This window comes from Passer montanus, unplaced genomic scaffold (assembly GCF_014805655.1).
Source record: "Passer montanus isolate IOZ18808 unplaced genomic scaffold, ASM1480565v1 scaffold104, whole genome shotgun sequence".
Lineage (NCBI taxonomy): Eukaryota > Metazoa > Chordata > Aves > Passeriformes > Passeridae > Passer > Passer montanus.
The window spans coordinates 576,429-598,974 of NW_024356948.1; the positions used below are offsets into that span (position 1 = coordinate 576,429).

At 43.8% G+C, this 22,546-nt stretch overlaps 1 protein-coding gene across 16 annotated transcripts in view; it reads right to left on the reverse strand.

Moving 5' to 3' along the window:
- CELF4 (CUGBP Elav-like family member 4) overlaps positions 1–22,546 on the reverse strand; it is a 715,523-nt gene that overhangs the window by 97,232 nt on the left and 595,745 nt on the right. For all 16 annotated transcript variants that reach the window (XM_039718741.1, XM_039718767.1, XM_039718775.1 and 13 more), the window contains exons 5-6: positions 20,113–20,192; positions 1,616–1,759 (exon numbers count right to left, since the gene is read on the reverse strand). In XM_039718741.1, the coding sequence (XP_039574675.1) occupies positions 1,616–1,759; positions 20,113–20,192 (224 nt within the window). The remainder of the gene's footprint in view (positions 1–1,615; positions 1,760–20,112; positions 20,193–22,546) is intronic.

Genomic DNA, 22,546 nt, shown 5'->3' on the forward strand with positions numbered 1-22,546 from the left:
GCTGCCTCTCCTCAGTGGTTCTGCTGGGTTGGCAAACCCATGGCTGCCCACCAATCCATCAAGCAGCCACACCATGGGCGCTCCTGCCCTGACCACCTTGGTGTACTGAGACTTTTTGGGAGCTAATCCAGTCACAGTGACATGCAAGATGCTTCTCTGGGGGAAATTCAGCAAGAAACTGCACCAACAGGGTCCTGAGCAACCTCCCCCATGGGGACAGACCATTACAAACCATTAAAAAACCACTGCCATGGGATTGCTTGGGAATTCTTTTGTAGAGACATCAGTCAGGTTTGGACTGCTGGGGGATAGCTGGGAGGACACGCTGCAAATCAGAGAGCTTGATGTCTCATTCTTGTGCTGGCCTTACTATTAAGAGCTGAGGGAATTCTTACACTTCTGTTACTGTCATACCCCTCTGAGAAAGCTCATGGAGAGACAGTACAAGAGAGAGCCATGTCCCTGAGGGAGATGAGAAAATAAATAAATCTGATCATCAGGTTTATTTGTACATGAGGAAACAAGATCAGGGGGTCAAACAATTCAACCAATGTCACAAGAGTTGCTGGTGGCAGTGGCATCACCAGTCATGACAGTCGTGCTCCTGATTTTTCAGCTTCCCTCCTCTTGACTTGGCTTAGCTCTTTGACTCCAGGCTGAGCAAAACTGCTGTCTCCCTTTCCCCCTCCCCTATCGATTCCTCCATCTCCTGCTGGCATTTGTGAGGTGGAAATCACCCTGATATCTGAGAGCCAGCAGTCCGAGCTGGATTAATCGGGACCACGGCAACGTCACCGCGCCTCGACGCTCCCTTCCTTCCCTTTCATGCGAGCCTGTGAGATGGAGCAGATAGGGAGGCTGATTGAGAGACAGCATCTGAGCACGCTCTGGGTCTACAGGCGCCACACAGAAATGTGATCCCATCATTTAGACAGCTCCCAAGTCCCCAGGGTAATTGGTGTCACCAGCTTGTCATATCCAATGGGTCAAGATCTAAAACTTATTTTTTTCTCCTTATTAGCATTTTTATCAGAAAAAAATAATAATAAAAAAAGAGTATGGGTCCAATTCTGCTTTCACAGAAATCAAAATGAAAAATATCCATTTGTTTCAAGCAGATGGGAGAAGACCAAAAATTGTTTTTCCTCTTCCTTCCACCCTGATTCCCCCTCATAATGCACCTGTATTATCTGGTGAGAAACAGAGGAAACTTTTGTGATGTAAAGGTGCAGACTGTATCCTTTCATATCAGTATAAACTTTGTCTGGAAATTAGAAGAGTTATTCTAGATTAAAAATAATGCAAGAAGAGTTTTTGGACCAGAACATCAGGACAGTGGTGTCTTTGCCATCTCTCCAGCTGCCTGACCAATGTCTGTAGAGTGACACTGAAGCCACTTCTTCTGTCTATGGCACTTTGGACACACCTGGGGGATTCCCAGAGCCTACCCTGGGCAGCATGTCTAATTTTTACTCCCATCATGTAACCAGTTCAACAGATAAGCCACCGATTCCTCTTCTGCTCAGGCTTTTTGCCCACTCCCACGAGTTTTTGTGCATTTCCAGGTGAGACTCCCCCTCCCATGAACGTGCAGAGAGCTGTTGTCTATACTTACTGCCTGTGCATAGGCTCCATAGGCTCCAAACTGGATGGCCATGGGGTTGAACATGCCCATTTGTCCTGCCATTTGCTGCATGCGCCTCATCGTACGCTCCTTGTCCGTGTCAGCAAACTTCACCACCAGGCTTGAAGAGGCTCCCTGCAGCACAGGAAACAAAAAGGAGACACACAGGGAATGAGCCTGATGTACACCAGCTCATCAGTTCATACATCTAACACAGATTTAGTAGAATGGGATCCAGGTGCTGATATTTTCCATGCAACCTATCAGGCTGTGAATTTTGACTTTTGCAAGAGGGTGAGAGCATCAGGAAGTAAAGAACATTGGAGGGTGAATGCTAGCAGCCTGGCTCCTACTTTCCAAAATTCAAGCTTCTAGGATGTCATTTACATTTTCTCTGCAAAAGCTGTTGCCATATTCCTTCAATCTTCAGGCCCAGAATGCTGAATCAGAGGACAAAGGTCTGGACACAGTGCAACAAAAGGTAGGAGGGATTGCTGTATGAATGTGGTAGGATTCGTAGACTGATTTGTTTTGCTGGAATGGGTGAGGTCTCTGCATTCCAGACCCCTGAACTGGATCACCCTTTCAATGCTGTGTCTTGTAACCCTCAAGTCCAGTGAGAAATCTCAGCCCAGCCTAGAGACAGGAGTCAGTATGCTGAGCAGGGTGTATGTGTCATCATGAAAGAGCATCTCTTCAGCACTGCCAGACTAAGGGAGCAAAAATAGTACTGAATGGACCTGAGCTCTCACTCTACAAACAGTAGGAAATAGAGGCTACCATGAAAGAGCCCACACATTTCCAGGAAAGATTTACAATATTAAGATTATGTCTGCAGTCAGCACCAGCACAGAACTATGGATGATCATGAGAGCTGCCTGCAGAAATCTGTGAAAAATGTAGTGCTTTGGGAATGAAAGAAATCCTTCTCCTTCCCAAAACCAGATGAAGGGTCAATAGCTGCAATCCTTAAATTTCTGATAGGGGGCAGAGAAAAGAAGAAATAGATCTACCTAGGAAGGTATTTTTTGGTCCTTCTCCAAGGAAGTCCTCACTTCATGCATTGGTTTCTTCCCCACAGGGCAGCCTCCCCAGGGAAGGAGGAGGTGTAGGGGAGGGACAATCTGGCTGCAGCCCTGACAGCAGTGGAAGTTACCCTGGGATCTGGGCTGCCCCCCAGCCTGGGGAGATGGGCAGGTGAGCTGTCAGGACACTGACAGCGAGCAGCTGAATAATTGTGCTCCCATAGCTTCTGTTTTGACAAACTGGTGTTCACTGGTCAAAGTACTGTCAGTGAGGAAACAATCAGCTCAATTTCTGGCTGTGGCAGTAGAGGAAGACCAGCTCCATGCCAGAGGAGCTGAACTGTTGCAGGACCCTTGTTTTCCTAGCAGAGGGTGAATTTTCTGGAATTGCACAAGAAAACTATTGATAACTGGCTTACACACACCCCTGTGTACCTGTAATCAGAAAAAAATAGTCTCAGTGAAAGCAGAATTGCTCTGCTACAAATTGGGAAGAGTATGGTAAACCACAGCTATAGATGTACATATATATAAGTCTAAGCTATACATATTCAATAGCCTCTTCAGATCCTCAGTTATGAATAAAGACTTGAGGAACTAACCTGCTAAAAAAATACCCCAACAATCTAACGCCACACAATGAGTGATGTTCCCTTGGATTAGCAATCTGTACTGGGAGAAAGTGATTTTCATTGGCAAAGAATCATTCTTTTTGACCTGTTAGTCTCTCTTTAATAAATCTATAACCCCCTCACACAATGTGATGAAGAGCAACGTTTTGAAAGAAGTGCTTCAGGAAAACAAAGAGATGCAGAGATGAATGCTCCATTCAAAGATGGAGAGCAATCTTCTGCAGTTATTATAAAACCTAAACAGAAGGGGGAGTGGAGGAGAAGAGAGAAAAAAAAAACCCTGTAGCCAAAATTCCCCTGCATTTCTGTTGAAGGCTGGGTGACTTTTAATTTTTCTTCAGATCACATGATGCAGATATTGATCCTTCCCCAAATCACACACTTAATTGCAGCTCATCGACAAATGAATATTTTAATGCATACATTTCCTGCTAATTATCACCTGGACCAGTTCTTAATTAGATTTCAACACTCATTTAATTAACCCTGATCCAAGAGACTGTTTGGTAACTTGCATCTAATGATTTAAACCTATTTGCAGCTGTATTGGAGGGAGGCACTGGTCCACAGCAGATTGGGCTGTTCAGAGCTGCTGCTGTGATTTGCAGAGCAGAGCCTGCATCATGATGGGCACAATGCAGGATGGAGGATTTTGAAACTGAGTGAGAGTATATTCATTGCTGCAGAAGGGGTTTGAAGATGTGACCTGCTCTTGTTAGCATGACAGAGAAGTGTAAATAAGTTGGTGTCTTCTTCCTTCTCCTTTTCTCTCCATCTCTATTTGCCCTGGAAGTCTTAGGGCCAGGCAACTGCCTCAGGCATTTGTTGATGCCTCACACTGTTGAAAACCAAGCTATTATTGTAGATGGCATCATGAAAACATGGGTAACTTCCACATGAAGTGCTCGCCCCTGGAGTGTTCTTCCCTTCTGATGTGAGTCATAGTGACTGCACAGCAGCTGTTTGACCCAATGGGATCTCATCTTGCCTCCTGAGAGATGTTTTTCTGGGTTGCCTGTCGCAGCAGGACTTCAGGCCTCTTTGAACATTGCTATCATATACACAGGGCAGAAAGGCCACTGGCAAATAGATTGAAGCTAGACCATACACTACAGAGAAGGAAGAGAAAAAGAAGAGGTTTTTCTAAGAGTTCTCTGCAATGAGATGTGCATGTAAGCGGTTAAAGATGTGTAGCCAGTAGAAATGCTGCATTGCTCTTGAATATGAAGACTGACCTTGGGATTGATGCTTTCACTGTGTGGTTCCTCATGTGCAGCTCTTTCATGTGGCCCAAAGGAAATCAGGCAGTAAACTGTATCAGATCAGCCAGTGCGGGACTTTTAACAGTGGAGCCAAATATTGCTGTTCACATACAGCAGAACAGGGCTGCTTTCTACTCCAGTGACTTCTACTAATCCACTGGATAACAATAGAAATGGTCCAGAATGGACCAGGTTTTCCATAGGGTAAAAATGCCACAGCCCTTCATCTGGACTATTTATTGTTTCCGTGAGGAGTTAAACCGTGGTGTAAATCAGCTGTTGTCTGCTGGCAAAGGGAATAGGTTCTGTCTGCTCTGTCATTTACTAGTAATACATAATCTCCTTGCTCTCTCTGGTTCTTGGACTGGACCTCATATTTTGCCAAACCCCATGAGAGTTACGCTGGGTAAGTCAATAACGTTTAAAATGTACTTCTGCATTTTTCAGAGGAAAGGACCTGTTCATTTCTCTACCCTGCAGATCCACAGTCAGAAGATACTATCATGAAAGTGAGCCTTCCTGCTGGTGCCTCTGCAATGGGCTGCTTGCAATTGGAATTTATCTCTTTTCCCCTCAAATCAACCTCCTTTTTCAAGTGCTTTGATATCTACTGATGAAAAGAATGATAAGGGCTAAGTATTATTATTCTTCTCCTATTCTCTCTTGGGCCAGCAAGTCTACTTAATATGGCTATCTTTCTTTCCATCCCCCTCCAATGCATGGTAATGAATTGCTCCCCTTAGTCAGCAGAGCCAGGCATTCTCTAGGTTGGTGGGGCGAGGGAAAAGATGGAGGAAAAATCACTCTGCGCCACACTCACTTTGTAATCCCTAATCAGAGTCCTCTGTGAGAAAAACTAATTTCCCAGGCTGTCTTGACGTGTGAAATAAAGTCATTCTTGAAAACAGGAGCTTGACAGGTCGCTTGTGAAATTTCATATTCAGCTAAAAATAAAATATCCATCCATTGATATTTCATTTAAAGGCAAAGGAAAACAAATCTATTGCCTGGTTGTTGGAACTTTTTCCCATTAGATATGGTCTTCCAAATGGAGTGTATACACAGATTAAGTAAAAGCGTTTCAGAAGGCCAAACATTACTGCCTGGCAGAAGGGAAAAATCACAGATTCAACTAGGATGGAAAAGACCTTTGAGATAATTGAGATAATTGTGACCAGACACTAATATGTCAACCAGACCATGGCACTGAGTGACACATTCAGTCTTTTCTTAAACACTTCCAGGAACTGTGACTCTACCCCCTCCCTGGGCAGTCCCTTTCAATGTCTAATCACCCTTTCTGTGCAGAAATTCCTCCTAATGTCCAACCTAAACCACACCTGGAGCAGCTTAAGACTGTGTCCTCTTGTCCTATTGCCTAGGAGAAGAAACTGGCCCTCACTTGGCTACAGCCTGCTTTCAGGAAGTTGTAGAGAGTGATGCAGAGGTTCCCCCTGAGCCTCCTCTTTAGGCTGAACAAACTCATTCCTCAGACATTCCTCATGGACTTATGCTACCCTTCACCAGCTTTGTTGGCCCTTTCTGGACACACTCCAGCATCTCAACATCAAACCTAAACTGGGGGCCCAGAACTGGACACAGTATTTAAGGTGGAGCCTCACCAGTGCCAAGTACAGGAGAAGAATGACTTCCCTGCTCCTGCTGGCCACACTGTTCCTGGTACAGGCCAGGTGCCATTGGCCTTCTCAGCCACCTGGGCACTGCTGGTTCATGTTCAGTCAGCTGCCAACCAGCACCCCCACATCCCTTTCTGCCTGGCCACTGTCCAGCCACCCTCTCCCCAGACTGTAGCACTGCAGGGGGGTGTTGTGGCCCAAGTGCAGCACCCAGGACCCCATCCATTGTTGGAGTCAGCCTATACAGCCTGTTGAGGTCCCTCTGCAGAGCACTCCTACCCTTCCACACTCTCCCACAACTTTGTGTCCCCTGCAAAGTTGCTGATGGTGGACTCAACTCCCGCATCCAAATCATCAATAAAACAGGACTGGCCCCAAGACTGATCCCTGGAGGACATCACTTTGGCCCCAGCTGGATGCAGCACCGTTCACCACCACTCTGGGCTTGGCCATGCAGCCAGTTCTTAACACAGCAAAGAGTGCTCCTGTCCAGGCCATGGGTTGCCAGCTTTTCCTGGAGGATGCTGTGGGAGATGGAGTCAAAGGTTTTGCTGAAGTTCAGGCAGACACATCCACAGCCTTTATCTGATCATCAAAGGAGATCAGCTTGGTCAGGCAGGACCTGTCCCTCCTAAACCCATGCTGGCGGGGTCTCACCCCTCAGCTATCTTGTAGGTGCCATGTGATGGCACCCAAGATGATCTGTTCCATAACCTTGCTGGAGACCAAGGTCAGGCTGACAGGTCTGTATTTTTCCAGACCCTTCTTCCAGCCTTTCTGTCGGATGCATGTCACATTGGCACCTCCAGCCATCTGGGAGCTCCCCAGTGAGCTGGGACTGATGAAAAATGATGGAGAGTGGCTTTGTGAGCTCTTCCACCAGCTCCCTCATCACTTTAGGGTGGATCCCATCTGGTCCCATAGACTTGTGAGCACCTAAGTGACTCAGCAGGTCTCCTCCTGCTTCTGCTTGGATTACAGGGGGCTGCTCTGCTTCCAATCCCTGTCTACTTGCTCATGTGTCCAGTTGCTTCTCCCTAGAACAATATTTGGAAAAGTTCTGTGAGGGTCTGGCCTTGCAAAATATATGCCTGAATTTCCTTTTTCTGCCAGCCCTATAAATCTGCTCTGATTCCTTTGGTTACTAATCTCCACAGATGGTTAGACACCTTTTTCCTTCAAAACTGATGAATCTGGGCCTAATTTGCCTAAGTCATTAAACTGTGTTTCACTTTAAGCTTAGTGAATTTCCTGCTGGAGGCAAACATACATTTAAGTACTTTAACACAAGGGTGTCTCATGTAGGTGGACCTTTACATCTTTGTTAGCTCAAATAGAGCCAGTTAAAAGTTCTAGGCCAAAACAATTTATTTTTTTTTTAAATTGGTTCTATTAAAGTTCCAGTGTCTAAAGCTCCTGAGCATAAGAGATCTGAATGTGCAGATCCTTTAAAATACCTTCCGAAATGTCAGCCGTGAACACAAAGATGCTTAAATGAGTAGGTGCTGCTGGACGCTCATCTTTTGGGCAATGACTGTATTCCTAAGTGTCACCACAAAAATGGGTTTTCTTGTGGCGGAAATTTTGCCTTAGCACTCCCTTTGTGACTACAAAACAGAGCTGGGAGGATGTTGACCTTCAGCAAGTCAATCAGGGTGATATTTCCATGCGAGGATCCTTGATGTTAAGGCCCAAAAGCCGAAGGAGGATTTATTTGCTTTGGGCTCTGTCATCTCAGGTCATTTGGCAAGTTTAAAAACAAATTTGGAATTTTTTTGGAGATGCCTGTGCAGCTCTATTGAAAAGAGGGCTGCTGAATTCGATAGTGGGGTTTGACCCCAGCCTGGGATTTTAGGCAAGCGAGAAAGAAACTACTGTCCAATTAAACTGCGAAGCAGTGGGAATTTCTGCTAGGCAGAAATGTAATTACCCAGGCTGGAAGGTGACCAAAAGACCAGGACTAACATCCCTCCCATCTTGTGAAATATGTTATTTTTCTGCACTCAGGGCTTCAATTTCATGTCTCATCTGAAAGATGACTAGGACAGCAGTCACTAGGAGCTATTTCCACTTTACAGTCCTGAGAGCTGGTTTAGACACTCTTGAGAGTGACAGAGATGGAGAGGGGAAAGGAGGCATTCATCCAGGACTGTAGTGATGGACCCTTTGATAATGCTGCTCCCTCAGTAGAGAAGATTCTTCATGCAATGTCTAAGCAGAGAGAGTTGCTGCAGGTACTTCCCTTCACAGGTCTCCGGAGCTGTTAATTTATTTGGAGTGGAAGCTTGATTTAGGTTTTATTTGCCCATACACTACTTACCAGGTGTCTCTCAGAGCTAAAGTTATTGCTTTCCACAGGACAACAGAATCATTGAGTCCTGGTGTCACTGTACCCAATTCTAATTAGGAAGAACTCAATATATAACCCAGGTGTTAGTATGCCTCTCGAATCAAAGCCAGGTATCTGAAAAACCTAAACTTAAAAGCAGAGTTCTTCAAACACTTTTTTTCAAACATTTTTCAGCTCAGTCTATGAATGATAAAAGTCCTCACAAAATCATTCACCTCCCTTAATGCATTATGAAGTGGGAGGTATTGTTACACCAACAGACTAGAGATTCTTTCCTGATATTTAGGACGGTGAAAGCAGTAAATAATTTTTTTTTGTCTATGTGAAGAAAAACATAAAATTAAGAAGCCAAAAGAAAATGTGGTATATTTCCCCTTTCTAATAAGAGCAACATGGTTTGAAAGATTAGGTATGTTTAGTTCCATATTAACTAAAAATATACTTCCTCATAAAATATGCTTACACCAAAAAAATCCCTTAATATTTTTTTATAAATTATGATTACTATTAAAATCATATATGGTAGCTGCAGTACAGAGACCTATGCATGATCTTTCCATTCAGTTAAACAAGCAAGGATGAAAATAAGAGAAGTGGAATTATTCCAGGGTCATAATGTGAATTGGCTATTGTCAAAACAAAGTAGAATCTCAACCAGGTATGGAGATCCTGATCCTTCAGGACTCTGCTCACAAGAATTCCACACCTCTTTGGCACCTGAGGATGAGGCCATGAACAGCCTAAGATGACTTGGGGAAAGAAAGAGATTTGAGGGAGGGCTGGCAACCTGGGCAGATATATTTCAGCTGTTCATATGACAAAAAAGAACATTTCCATGGCGCTGCATTGCCAGCAGCCTGCACATGACTGTGCCTCCCAGATCCCTGTCGTGCTGCAAGACTCCAGGCTATTGTGGTGTAAACCATGTTGCTCAACTTAGATAGCAAAAGATTTGAATTTTTGCAGCATGTTTAAACTGAAGATCTCTGAGCACTGTCTAGCCAGGGGCTGGACCAGATGGGCTTTAAAGGTTACTCTTAACCCAAGTTTTTCTATGATTCCACAGTTAATTGAGAAAATATTCTGCTTTCAGGGAGGTATCACCCATGCTTTAACACAGATAAATAGATGGTCAACTGAAGCAATGAAATGGTGTAAATTCAGTGCAGCTCTCCTGGGTTTTGGTGAAATAAGAAGTTGAAGGTTTATGTTGAAGGATCTGCCTGTGCTGCATTCCACTCTACTAAGACTGAAACACTCCACCTTCACAACCACTATTCCTGTGAGCACCATACCAGAGAGACCTTTGGAATGGGAAGTCAAACATGCTCTTCCATGTGATTTTACTTGCCAGTGGCCATCCGAGGCAAAGATTTTGGTGTCTGGTAGGATGCTTCATATTCATGACTTCTTTGAAAGTCATTGTTTTGATTCTTTGTTTTGATTCTTTGAGGACATCTTTGTCCTCTAAAAATTAATTTTGAACTTTATAAAACCCATTTGGAAAATAGCTACTGCATCACTAATGCTATGTTTTGCAGGGATAGCATCCTACCATTTTCTAAGATCTTTCTGTTTTCCTCACAAGAATGCATGCTATCAGTACTGAGCACACACCTGAGCAAGGCTGGGAAGGAGTGAATTAAAGGGAAAAAATGAGAAGCATCCAGAGTGATTGAATGCTGATCTAGAGCCTACTTAACTATGTAGGAATCTCCCACTGATATAAATGAGGCTTAGATCAAAAGATACAGGAAGAGAAGAGGAGGAAGAAAGAAATGCCCCCAAAGCAAGCAGAAGAGGTAAAGACAATGCTGATATCTTTAATCCTTATTAGAGGAAGGTGGTGATGCCCAGTGGAGCTACCTCCAGTAGGCCAGGAAGTCCCTTGGCAGGCAGGGACTGTTTCATTTCTCCCAGGTTGGAGGCTTGTCAGTGGCTCTGATATTCCAGGAAAGTCATTGCTTGTGAATTATTTTAGCCCCTGAAGTGCTAATCTCACACAGATTAGACAAGAGTGGAGTGATCTCACACAGATTAGGCAAGAGTTGAGTGGAGCAAGAATTGCAGGGGCTGCTGTTATCACCAGGACCTGGGCAATTATCAGGAGTGGCATGATCCTCTTCCTGCTTCCCCATGGCCACTTCCACAGCTGCTGATTTAAAGCCCAGCACCTCCTGGACCTGTGAAGGGATGGGAGGGTGCCAATCAAATATTTTCTTCCAGATTGAGGTAACGTGGCTCACAAGCAATTACTGCTTGTGTCCTGTTTGGAGGCAGTGCAGGCTGTGGGTCAGAGGGAGCAGGGAAGCCCAGGGAAGATGCCCACTGATCTCCCTCATGTCACTTCAGTGTCCTGCTGGATGACTGTGTGGTTTTGGAGGTGTAACCAGACAAAAGAAGGCCAGCTTTGGTGCCAGCTTGATTCACACCCTGTGTCAGGCAGCCAGGCTGCTTGGATCTCTGCTCTGGGACCCAGAAACATGATTAATTAGTTAATTTATGAAACTATGGGAGAGGCAGAGAACACAGTCTTACAATTTTACTTTTTATAGGAAGAATTAAGGAAAATTATGACAACGCTGGGAACCTGCTGTCCCAAAGCTTATAGAATCAGCAGTCTTGATGGAGGTGCTGGGTTGGGGTCTATGAGCTTTATTCCCTCCTCCATCCAGAGCCCACTGCTCCATGGAAAGCAAAAATGAGCTACCAAGAGTCACTGGACTTTGGTGGTAGAAATGGCTGCACACTCACATGTAGGTATTACATGTTCATTGCTTTTTTCATCCTAAAGGACAACACACACCTTTATAAATGTTGTTTAAGTAGCATATTCAAAAAATCATTCATTACTAGAAAGAGGCCCAGGCCTGCTGCTGGTGACTTATTAATGGCTTTCTAAGTTATTACTATTTTTTAACCCAAGGAATGGACGTGCTGTGCTTTGCCCTGAGTTAAACAAGACAGCCTCTGTGTTGCACAAAAACATTGCAAGGAATGTGTGTCCTTTAGAGACTTCAAGATCAACAGAAAAGAGAAAAACAGGGTCAGAGTCGACATCTCAAATTTCACCCATCAGTTTTTCTAACATCAGTGGCGTAAAACGAGGCCTCAGTCCTCTGCATTAATTTGGCAGGTGGAGTAGCAGTGATGGTACCTCACTCTGGGCTAGGCTTTTTCACTTTGGGCAATTAGCTTTCAGCCAAACTTGGGTATGAGTCATGAAGGACACTTAGATACTGGAGTTTCATCAACTTTCAGCCTGGGTTACCTCTGAGAATCTCCTTTTTATGTTTCTGTGATCATGTAAAAGAAAAGTCTAATGGATTTTCCATTTCCTATTTTAGTTTCAAGAAGAGGAGGCTCAAGGGGAGAATTTATGGCTCTTTGTGACCACCTGAAAGGAGGTTACAAGGTGGGGACTGCTCTTTCCTACTATGGCTGCAATGGAAGGTCAGAGGAAATGAGACAGGAGACATCTTGATTAGATATTAGAAAAAAAATCTCTGTTAGGGTTGTCAGGCTTTGGACTATATCACCCTAGTGGAGTCATTATCCCTGAAGGCATTTAAGAGGCATCTGGGTCTGGGTGATGTGGTTTAAGAGTCAGAAAGGTGGTACTGGGTTGATAGTTGGACTTAGAGATCTTTTCCAACTTTGATGATTCTGTGATGCTGTGATTCTATTTACCCTGTCAGCCTGAGGGGCTCAGTGACTCTGTCTCTACTGACTCTCACAATGTGGCTTTTACTAACTGAGAACTTGAGCCCATGCTGGAATCTCAATGAAAGTGAATTTTGTTGGTTAATTAATATTCTGAATGGTGGTCTGTTTAGTTGTTATCTGTTTGTACTGTGGGTTTGTCTATGATTCTGTTTATGTTACCAGGATGTTTTGAAGACATTTTCAGTGAGTGACAGGATGAACTGAAGGCTTCAACTTTGATATTCTCAACTCTGTATTTCCCAGATATCAATAAATAATAAGATTTAGATTCTCAGGTGTTCACTGGTTACTACTTCTCTACTGGAACCAGGAACAAGAACTGCTGTCACTTGGCTAAGAACAGGCGAAACATATAGATAAATTATGCAAAAGACTTCTTCACTCCCATTCATTGGATTGTTTCTTTTGCTTCTCTCTTGTGTCTTGTCTATTAAGGAGACATTCAGATGATGTAATTGCAGGCATTTTGGGAATCAATGCTAAACCTTCAGCTACTCAAGACAGTCTCTCTGAAGTCCTAGACCCTCTCCATCAACTGTAACAAAAATGTAGATGACCTTGAAGTTTTATACTTTGACTGACACTTCAAAGTAATTCATCCAGCCAGGTTAACCCTGGCCTTTAGTTAGCAAACTGCTGAGTGTAGGAGCTGTCCTGTCACAGGTTTTTATGGTGTTTAGCACACAGCAATTTTCTCTAGGGACAACAGTAACCACATTTCCAACAGCAGTAGTCTGAGAGGATGTATACCAGCGTTTCTGGGAGGATGAAAATAATGTTCTAGTTAATGAGAGACCTGCAAACACAAAGATGTGGCTCCATGTACCTGGCTCACAGATTTGGGTAACTTCCTGAAGAATGTGTCTTGATGGAAATGGAATGCACTACAGCTTTTAAACAGCAGCCTCACTACCCCAACTTCATGGAAGTGACAAACCCTTCTGAGCACTAAATGCTGCCATGAGCCTGAGGGGAGAAGGGGAGTGTGCAGCTGGATGTGAGTGAGTATTTGCGAAGAAGGGAGGAGCGATGAGGAAAGTTTCTCCTATGAAAGAAATGATCTAATTTGAAGCAAGTCCCTCATGGGAAGAGCTGTGACAGAGGCTGCTCTGTTCCTGTTAATTTTCACAGTGCAGCTGTCAGCGGGTCTGTAAATAGTACTCTGCGAAGCCAACGCTTCCTATCCACACATCAACCATTCAATTAACAGAAGAACAGAAGAAGGAAATAAAGTGCACCACAGCCTTCTATCACGGCTTTGATGTTTTCCAGCAATTTATGAAAGTGTACACAAATCTAATTACAAGCCCCACTGCTTCCCATTTACATGGAGCTCCTCAAGTTCAGAGCTGTTTATATCAAAATAATTGTTAAAAATACCTCAGCTGATCTACGGCATTGTGGCCCCCCACTCACCGGAGCCACCAGGCTGCTCCTCCCAGGGAGTTCTTGCCGACTCAGTGCTTTGGTGCAGCCTGCTCCTGCAGAATCTGCTTCCCCACCACTTCTAAGTGCAGCACCCGGGCTGCAGCTTCATCGTGCCCACAAAGGCCCATTTTCCTCCTTTTCTCCACCTGCTCAGAGCTCCTTCTTGTAGACTCTGCCATGCTTTCCCCTCCACCGCGATTTCACCTAAATATTCCTCTGCTGTGTTAGTGGGGGGTGAGCACAGCTGTTCAGCTGGTTTCCACAGTGGGGCTGTGTCTGAAGGCAGCCTCACAGAGCTCTGCAAAGCCATAGCTGCACCACGGGAATGCACAGCAATAACAGCAGCAGTCATTAGTGTCAGCTGGGGGTGGTTTCCTTGGTGGGGTTCCCGAGCATCCAAAGCCAGGAGGATGAGAACCAGTGCCCCACCATTTGCCATTAGCTTGAAAGAGGCCACTGCCAAAGGACAAAACCCCTTGTAAGTGTTGGTTTAGTGCCTGGCATCCCTGCCCATGCCAGGGTGTTGGAACTAGATGATATCCAGGGTCCTTTCCTACCCAAACCATTCTGTGATTCCGTGATTCTTGGGACAGTTTTTGATACTCTCATATTTAAGTCACTCGTACCTGACAGGTCAAAGAGGTGATAAATTCCTTTAGCTTAAATAATGGGAAAAAGATCTCTAATGGTATGAAGGGATGGACAGTACATTGTCTAAGGAAAGAAGACAATTTTTTCACCTGACTGTTACCCATGTTTAGCTGGGAGTTTCTGAGCTATGGGTGGACTTCCAAAGAACATGATGGACAGACGCACAAAATCAACCTCATTCAAGGTGTTATGCAATTCATTTTTTCATGCTCAGTAAAAAGTGTAAAGTACAACAACTAGAGATCTAATCTATATGTCATCTAACAACACTGAGCGATTATTACATAATTTGATATCAGTGGTTCCTGGACAGAGATTTGAATTTGGTTTTGCCATTTGTGTTGATAAGAGCTGCATGGAAAAATATTTAAATGAAAGCCTCCAAGTTAACCAAGTTGTGCATTGCAACACTACTGTTTTTTCAAAGTTCAGCTAAACTGAGTCTTTCTCTGAAAGGCAGACGTCTGTTCAGTGCTTCTATCCAAGTCTCACATTTTCCCTTTTCACAAAAGCAAGGATTCCATCTGAAAAGTAATTTTCATGGAAAATATTCAGCCAGCCGGAGATAGACTTGGAATGCTATTGCCTGGATGCAGAGGAAATGCAGTGCTTTGACCAAGCTGCTGCAGGCTTCTGTAGTAAAACAAAGAGAGGATTTGGCCTGTGTGGTAGGAGAAGCCACCAGAAGCTGGAGGCCTTGATGGCCTTAAACATCATTAATTAAAGAAAGATATGGAATGAAGATAGTGCTGACAATTAGTGTGTTAAGCAAGTTCACAGCACATCTAATGGAACAGGAGTCAGGGGACTCTGCTGCAGGATGCCTGGTTTCTGAATCCCAAATTGCTTTTTCTGGGCAACAAACATCCAGGACAGATTTCAGGTCTCTCCACACTGAATGTGAAGTGGTGAAGTGTTCACTTTAAGCTGCACTGGCTTTATCTTTAGTTTTTAAGCACTGGTCTTTTTTTCATTCTAAGTTGCACTTTGGATGAAGATCCACTATTTTGGAGCTGGAGTACGGTAGCAAATTGATGCCTAAAATTAGCTAAAAAGCACACTTCTATTTGGGCTTGCCTATTAGTTTGACAGGTTTCAAAATCTATTTCTGTAAAATAAAATTTCTCCATAGGTGTCTATTTCCCTCTATTGATTATAAGAGAAACTTAAATGACAAACTTAGATGACAACCTCACACATGAGTTTCTTAACTTCTGGATGTCTCAAATTAGGTTAGATCCCACCATCAGGTATTCAGTCTAAGTCTGTTATTGAGTTATCCATTATAATGGGACAGGCATGCCCAGAAGGTGATACTGCCCGTCCTAGCACAGAAAAAGTTAAGAATGCACAAATCTCTGGAAATGTCTCTCTCTCCTTTCTGCAGGAATCCTAGAAGATATTGAGGATAGGTCACAAACTTTCAGACAGTTAAAGATAAGTCAAGCACACCACACTCTTCACTTCTTCTCAACCCTGTGCAGGAAATGTACACAGTACAGTTCTACCCCTTGCAGGAATGAATTCATAAACAAAGAAATTCCAAGTTGCCACAATGGGCAAGATGGTGAAAAGGATGCAAAAATACTCTAATTTTTAACCCTGTATAGCTTCTGGGTAGGATAGTTCCTGTGACTTAAATGTGTGTGACTCTGCCCTCTACTCCACTCTCTTGAGATCCCTCCTGCAGTGCCGCATCCTGCTCTGGGCCCCAAACACAAGAAGGACGTGGACCTGTTGGATTGAGTCCAGAGGAGACCACAAAGATGCTCAGAGGGCTGGGGCTCCTCTCCTGTGAAGACAGGCTGGGAGAGCTGGTGTTGTTCAGGGTGGAGAAAAGAAGGCTCCAGGGAGATTTTGTAGCACCTTCCTGTGCCTAAAGGGCTACAAGAGAGCTGAAGAGGAGCTTTTGACAAAATGGTCTGGAGTGACAGGATGGCAGGAATAGCTTCAGACTGAAAGAGGGCAGGCTTAGGTCAGCTGTGAGGAAAAGATTTGTTACTGTGACAGTGGTGAGGCAGTGGAGCCTGTTGCCCAGAGAAGCTGTGGGTGCTCCATCCCTGGCAGTGACCAAGGCCTGCTTGGATAAGGCCTTGGCCAAGCTGGTGCAGTTGGAAGTGTCTCTACTCCTGCTAATGGACATGTAGGTGATCTTTCAGGTCCCTTTCAATCCAAACCATTCTATGATAGTCCAACGAAGTTTTGGGAAGAGTTTTTTCTGTGTGGGTGGATGGACAAGGCCACATCTTAGATTAGTAAGATGTGTTCTGCAGAATGACCCTTCTGCAATTTGGCTGCTGTCCAGGTATGAAGACATGGGGAGAAGGAGAAAACCAAGTGAGGATGATGCCTAGGAAGGAGCATGACTGACAGGTAGAATGGTAATATTGTCCACTGTGATTGAGAATGAAGGTGGAGGATAGAAGAGACAGGTTTTGGATGAAAAAGTTCAAGAGCTCAGTTTTATACACATTGAGCTTGTTCTGACAGCTAAACATCCAGCAGGAGACAGAAAGATGGACCTAGATTTTGGGTTGGACAGGAGTCAGTCCTGAAGCAGAGAAATTAGTTAAGCAAGCTGTCACTACAGCAATAGCAGCTGAATTTGTGTTGGTGGAAAAGGCTGTTAGGGACAAGACTTGGAATAGGAAGAGAAGAGAATGATAGGAAGGGACCTGTTTATGTCCCCATATGGATGGGAAACAGAGACAGGAGGGGATGGAGTAATCAAAACTAAAAGTACAGAACATATAATTACTGTAAATATATTACAAATACAAGCAAAAGTACATTAAGATTATGATTTCTTATAAAGGATGATACAGAGATCCAGTAAAATGGTCTCATAAAGTTGATGAGCTAATAGAAAATATGATCTAAAAAGACAAAAAGGCAGCTCTCTTGACAGGTAGGTATAGAAGGAACTTCGTGCCTGCTCAGATGTAGGGGATTTTGGGTAGCTTATTTCTAAAGGAAATTGATTGTGTAAAAATTGGAAAGATTTAGACTTGGTGGACCCTTAGGAGAAGCAAGTGCCTTGCATTGAGAAATGGGTTTGTAATGGCTGATGGTCAGGCACTTGTCCAAGGTAAGGCTAATTAAAAAAAAAAAAAGGAAGAAAAAAAGAAAGGAACTTTCATAAAAGAAAGTTGCCTTTTGAAACTATTAGGCAACATATGTTGTGTGAACAGGAAGTCACAGTAGAGCAATAATCCTGACAGCTGTGGAGAAACAGGAGTCTGCCGCAGGAAGGAGCGGCTCGAGACCTGACAGGAATGATGATGGATGCCCTGCTGGTGGTACACGAGGACAAACCAAGAGATGCTGAAATTGGCTGAGCCACAGCAACAACGTTGAGTTGGCTTCGCAGCCAGGCAAATGAGGCCAGTCCTAGTGGCAAGAGGAATGGAAGGGGGCTGAGGGAAGATGGCAGAAATGCCCCGCTCCCTCCCAAGCAGGATGGGCTGCGGCAGCATCTCACCACGAGGTGGCTGCATTTCCCTGTGAACGTCCAAGGAATCCCCAGCAACGCTGCAGGGCCCCAAGTACCATGAAAACAAGAATGGGCACTGAGATCCTGGCAGGATTTGACCTATCTCATTCGAAGAGCCTTATAAATTTTCAGCCTTATAAATTTTCAGCACCTGTTGTGCTTCACGTCTTCATTGAGTGTTGGTCACTCTGCAGGTCCTCACAGGTCTGCAAAGACATGGTAGCAGTGTTGTGCCTGCTTGTAGCTCACGGGAGACACAAGGCAATGCCATGTAAGTTAGCTTATAATGAAATTAATTTCCTCCTTGCTTTTTCTGTGAGCTATGAGTATGTACTGTAGGGTTCAGCCAGTCCATGGAAACTTGTGAAGCTATGGAGATGGAAACTTTATTCTAAGATGGCCACCTAGTAAAGGATAAATTGCATTGTTGTTTTTTCAGATGCCCAGCTCTGGTTATTAAAGAATATTTCTATAACAGGTGTTTGAGTTAGATAAGTCAAGAGGACAAATGGCCCCATAAAATTGATCCGTGAAGTGGCCAAATTCTCAGGTGTTTTGTATATCCTAAGCTCAGGTGATACCACCAGGAGGAAGTCATAAGTTTTTTCCAGGTGGCTGTGACATGAGTATGTTTTTCTAATCCAAAGTGTTCTGAAAGTAGGAAGGGAAAGGCCTGGGGAGGAATAATGATATTTTGGAAATACTAGATCTAGACAAAAGCTTTAACTCTCCTTGAGTTTTGTCTGTTTTTTCATGTCTTCCTCTTGCCTTTGTCACAGGAATTTGCAGGATTTTTGGGATGAGGACTGACTTTTTACCAAACATTTTTGTGGTACCACACCCTACTGAATGAAATTCTTGATGTCAGCTTATAGACTCTATCACTTTGGGTCAAAGTATGAAAAAAAGTTACTAAAAGTACCTCTTTAACCTGTCTCAGGAAAGATGTCCATAATATATCAGTATGGGATATCAGCATCAAGCCCAACATCTGTTTTTTTTTTTTTTAGGAGGAGCCTTTTAGGAAGTAGTTCTTAAAAGTATTTAAGTACTTCAAAAAATGGAGACCCCATATTTGAGGAGACTTTTTTTGGTACTCTCACTGGTAAATATGTACCATTTTTAAACTGATTTGTCTAAGATAGGGTTCCAAAAAATGAGATCTTGATAGTTTGCTACTTTTAGAAACCTTTTATGCTTGTAAAGAATTTCCTTTTTCATCCCTGCAAAGATCTAGAGAAAATCTGTCGGGCCCATTTTAAACTTATTTGGATAAATTCATGAATTTACATTAGAGTCTCTTACTGGAAGGGAGATTTTACACTCTCAAATATTTTTAATTGAGCTTTCTTGTATCCTTTCCAAGTTGTCAACATGCTTCTTAGCCTTCCATGATTTATACTGTGAATAATTAGTAATAAAAATAATACACTATTATAATAAACCAAAACAACTTGTACCAGATTTTCTTCTCATACTGACAGTGGAATGCCTTATATCCTTCTCTGTCTCATGGTGGTGCAAAAATATCTATTTGCACAGAAATACAACCCCATTTCTATTTAATTGAACAATCAGTCTTGAAACCCCATATGACTAGAAATTTGTGTAAGTGGACTGATCTCTCAGATATTTCCTGGAAGATCCAGTAACTGGTCTGACACAGGTTGGTACTTTTGTGGTAACAGAGACAGGCACCCATCACTGCTGTGATTTGTCTCTAGCCCCTACGACCATGATGTGAACATACTGCTCTCTGCTGAGAGCTGGCAAAAAGTTCTTTATCCTTTGCCTAGAGACAGACGCTCTCTGGGGAGGTAGAATGACAAAAGCCTTACACACCAGTTTCTACTTGGTTCATTCCTCTGAAACTTGAATGGTTGTGCCCATGGCAAGTCTGACCCAAAGTTTTTGGCATGTATGAAATGTATGTCTTTTTTTCAGGACATCAAAACTGCTGATGGCAGAACACAGCACCCAGTGGGGTATTGTGCCCATGGCAAGTCTGACCCAAACTTTTTGGCATGTATGAAACATATTGTCTTTTTTTCAGGACATCAAAACTGCTGATGGCAGAACACAGCACCCAGTGGGGTTCTGTGCCTGTGAGGACTGACACTGCCATCCCAGCCTTTCCTCTGCTGAGTTAAGCACACCCAAGGCCCTGGGCCTTGCTGGATGATGAGTTGCAGAGCACAGATTAATAATTTCCCCTCCTCAATCAGGCCACAGGGCAGCCAGGGCTGGCCCAATTCTCACTTGCCTGTGTTACAGAGCTACTCACCGGCATTGTCTGGCTGCCATGCAAGGCATTGATGGCAGCTTGGGCCTCTGCATGTGAAGAGTATTTCACAAATGCACACCCTGCAAGAGGAAAAAAAGAGCATAAGAAAGTTTGCATGGATACCATGAAATTCCATCTGGCTAAGTATCCTGTGCTCAGAACTGCCCAATAATATGGTTGGGAAGACAGTATAACAACAAAAGTGTCCTGGTCCTTTTTCACAGTCCAGACCTCAGCAACCTGAGGACCTCTTAGGGCTAAGCTGCTCCCAGAATTCCCACATTACTTGTAGTAAGTACTGACAGACCCAAACTTAGCAAGAATGTCTTGAATCGAGTCATGTTTTGATGTCCACAGCTTTCCATGGCAGAATCTTACACAGTTTTACAATTTATTGAGTGAAAAAGCTGTTTCTTTTATTTATATTAGACCTAGTGATGAGTGTTCCTCCCTCTGTAGTTGTGAGAAAAAACATGGAAGCATGTGCAAGTTACTGGAAAGCTGCCCATTCGTGACACAAGCAACCACAGGACAAATGTACAGAAGGTATTCAAGTTACTCCAAACCCACAAGGTACCTTATAATTTCAGTGCTTGGTAGAGCTCTGTGACAGACTGCCCAGAGCTTGTCTTGGCTCCAAGCCACTTAGGTCTGGCAAAGCATGAGACACCTTCTGGTGAAGTAGCAGGGGTGGGAGAGGTACCCATGTGTTGATTACCATCCTGCCACCACTAAAACTTGAATCTTAGTTTTTCATAGCTGCAAAGTCAGTGTCTGTGTAGGTGTTCTCTTCTGGACATTAGAGAAATGTGGGCAGTGTTTCTCTGGCCTGTGTTGCTGTGTGGGGAATCTCACACCGAACTCTTACATAAGGTTTCAGGGCAGAAAGGTGCATTTATGGGTATGTGCTGGAGTGCAAAAATGATCAACACTTCAAAGGGTTACATGCACTTCTAAGGTGGGGGAAAGTATTGCCAACACTCCCAGCCACAAGCAAACTGACTCAGAGATGGGAAGGGTAATTTCCATATGCTAAGGCAGTTTCTGGAACAGATTGGGAGAGATCTGAGAAGTTTTGGCTTCCGTTCCCTTCTATTACTACCAATGACTTTTGAGCTTTTAATAAATTTGCAAAGCCCTCTCGGTTTTCCTGAAGGGGTGCAGATTGCAGGGCATGGGATGCCTGCCCTGACAGTGGGATGGCTCTCCTTCAGCCCCTTTACAGCAAGTTTAGGGAGTCTTCACACCATGTTGGATCCCTACAGTGCAGGGTAAAAGTACAAGAGATGCAAAGTAGAAGAATGAACCCCAAAGTTCCCTAAAATCATCACTGAAGGCTGAGAGAAGTGAGATTGAAGAAAGCAGTGATAGCCTGTTCTAAAAATAAGCTACACATATCTTACAGCTCACTTTGAGGGCTGTTCACTTTGTGTTCACCCTCAGCACTGTGCTTGGGCTGTATTTCAGGAAAGGCCCAATGATTATTGCTAATAGTTGGATCTAATTTATAAGGAGCTGAGAAGAGACAATCATGAGAAAATGAGATAGATAAACTTCATCTGGAAACAATAGGGATCAATTATGACATAATCCCAGCCCAGCATTCCCAGGCTCCTGAGATACTGCGTCTTCCTCTTCATTAATCAGAGATAATCCAGAATTAGGGTGTTTAATTATTTGCAGAGATTCTTTTGTACTTTCTGCCTCTAAAAAGAAGATGCTGATTAGCAAATATACAAAAGCTTTCCAGTTCCAGCCACCAATTTAATTTAGAGCAGGATTTTTGGCTGTGGTGCTGCTGTCATGTTGAAGGCTTCAGTCTTGTCAGGTGAAATTCACCCCTGTGCTGAGGGTCCTGATGGATCAGTGGAGCTGGATAAAGGTGGGAATAAAGGGAGTAGCAGGCATTTATCTTGTTTAATGCTCAGGATGCTAATGGGATCCCTCCTACTGCTTTCTATTAACTGCTTCCAGCAGGTTTTGAGGTAGCAGGATGAGTGAAAACTCAGCTTTTACTGGTATAAATGGCATGGCAATAGCAGAGATCCCAACGTTTTGTCCTTTTTGTTTGTGCATTCAATCAGATGGCTTCTGTACACAACACCAGAAGTGCATATAATCTTCCTTCCCATTGTCACCAGAACTGCCTCCAGGAGCGGGTGAGCTGGGGATGTGAGTCATGTCACTCTTCTCAGAACAATGGTGTCCTTTTGACAGGAGCAGCTCTGGACTGTGAAGGGATTTTGACACAGACAGAGATATAACCTCTGCTGAACAGGGTGATACATGTGCTTAAGAGTTTCTTGTTCCATTGCTTCCAGACTAGGGCTGGAAGGGCTGCCCTGATTGTTTTGTCAGCTTGGAGGAGACCGCAGAATCAGGCCTTAAGATTGTAATTGCACAGGGTGGTAAGGCTCTTCTTATGGAAGGTACT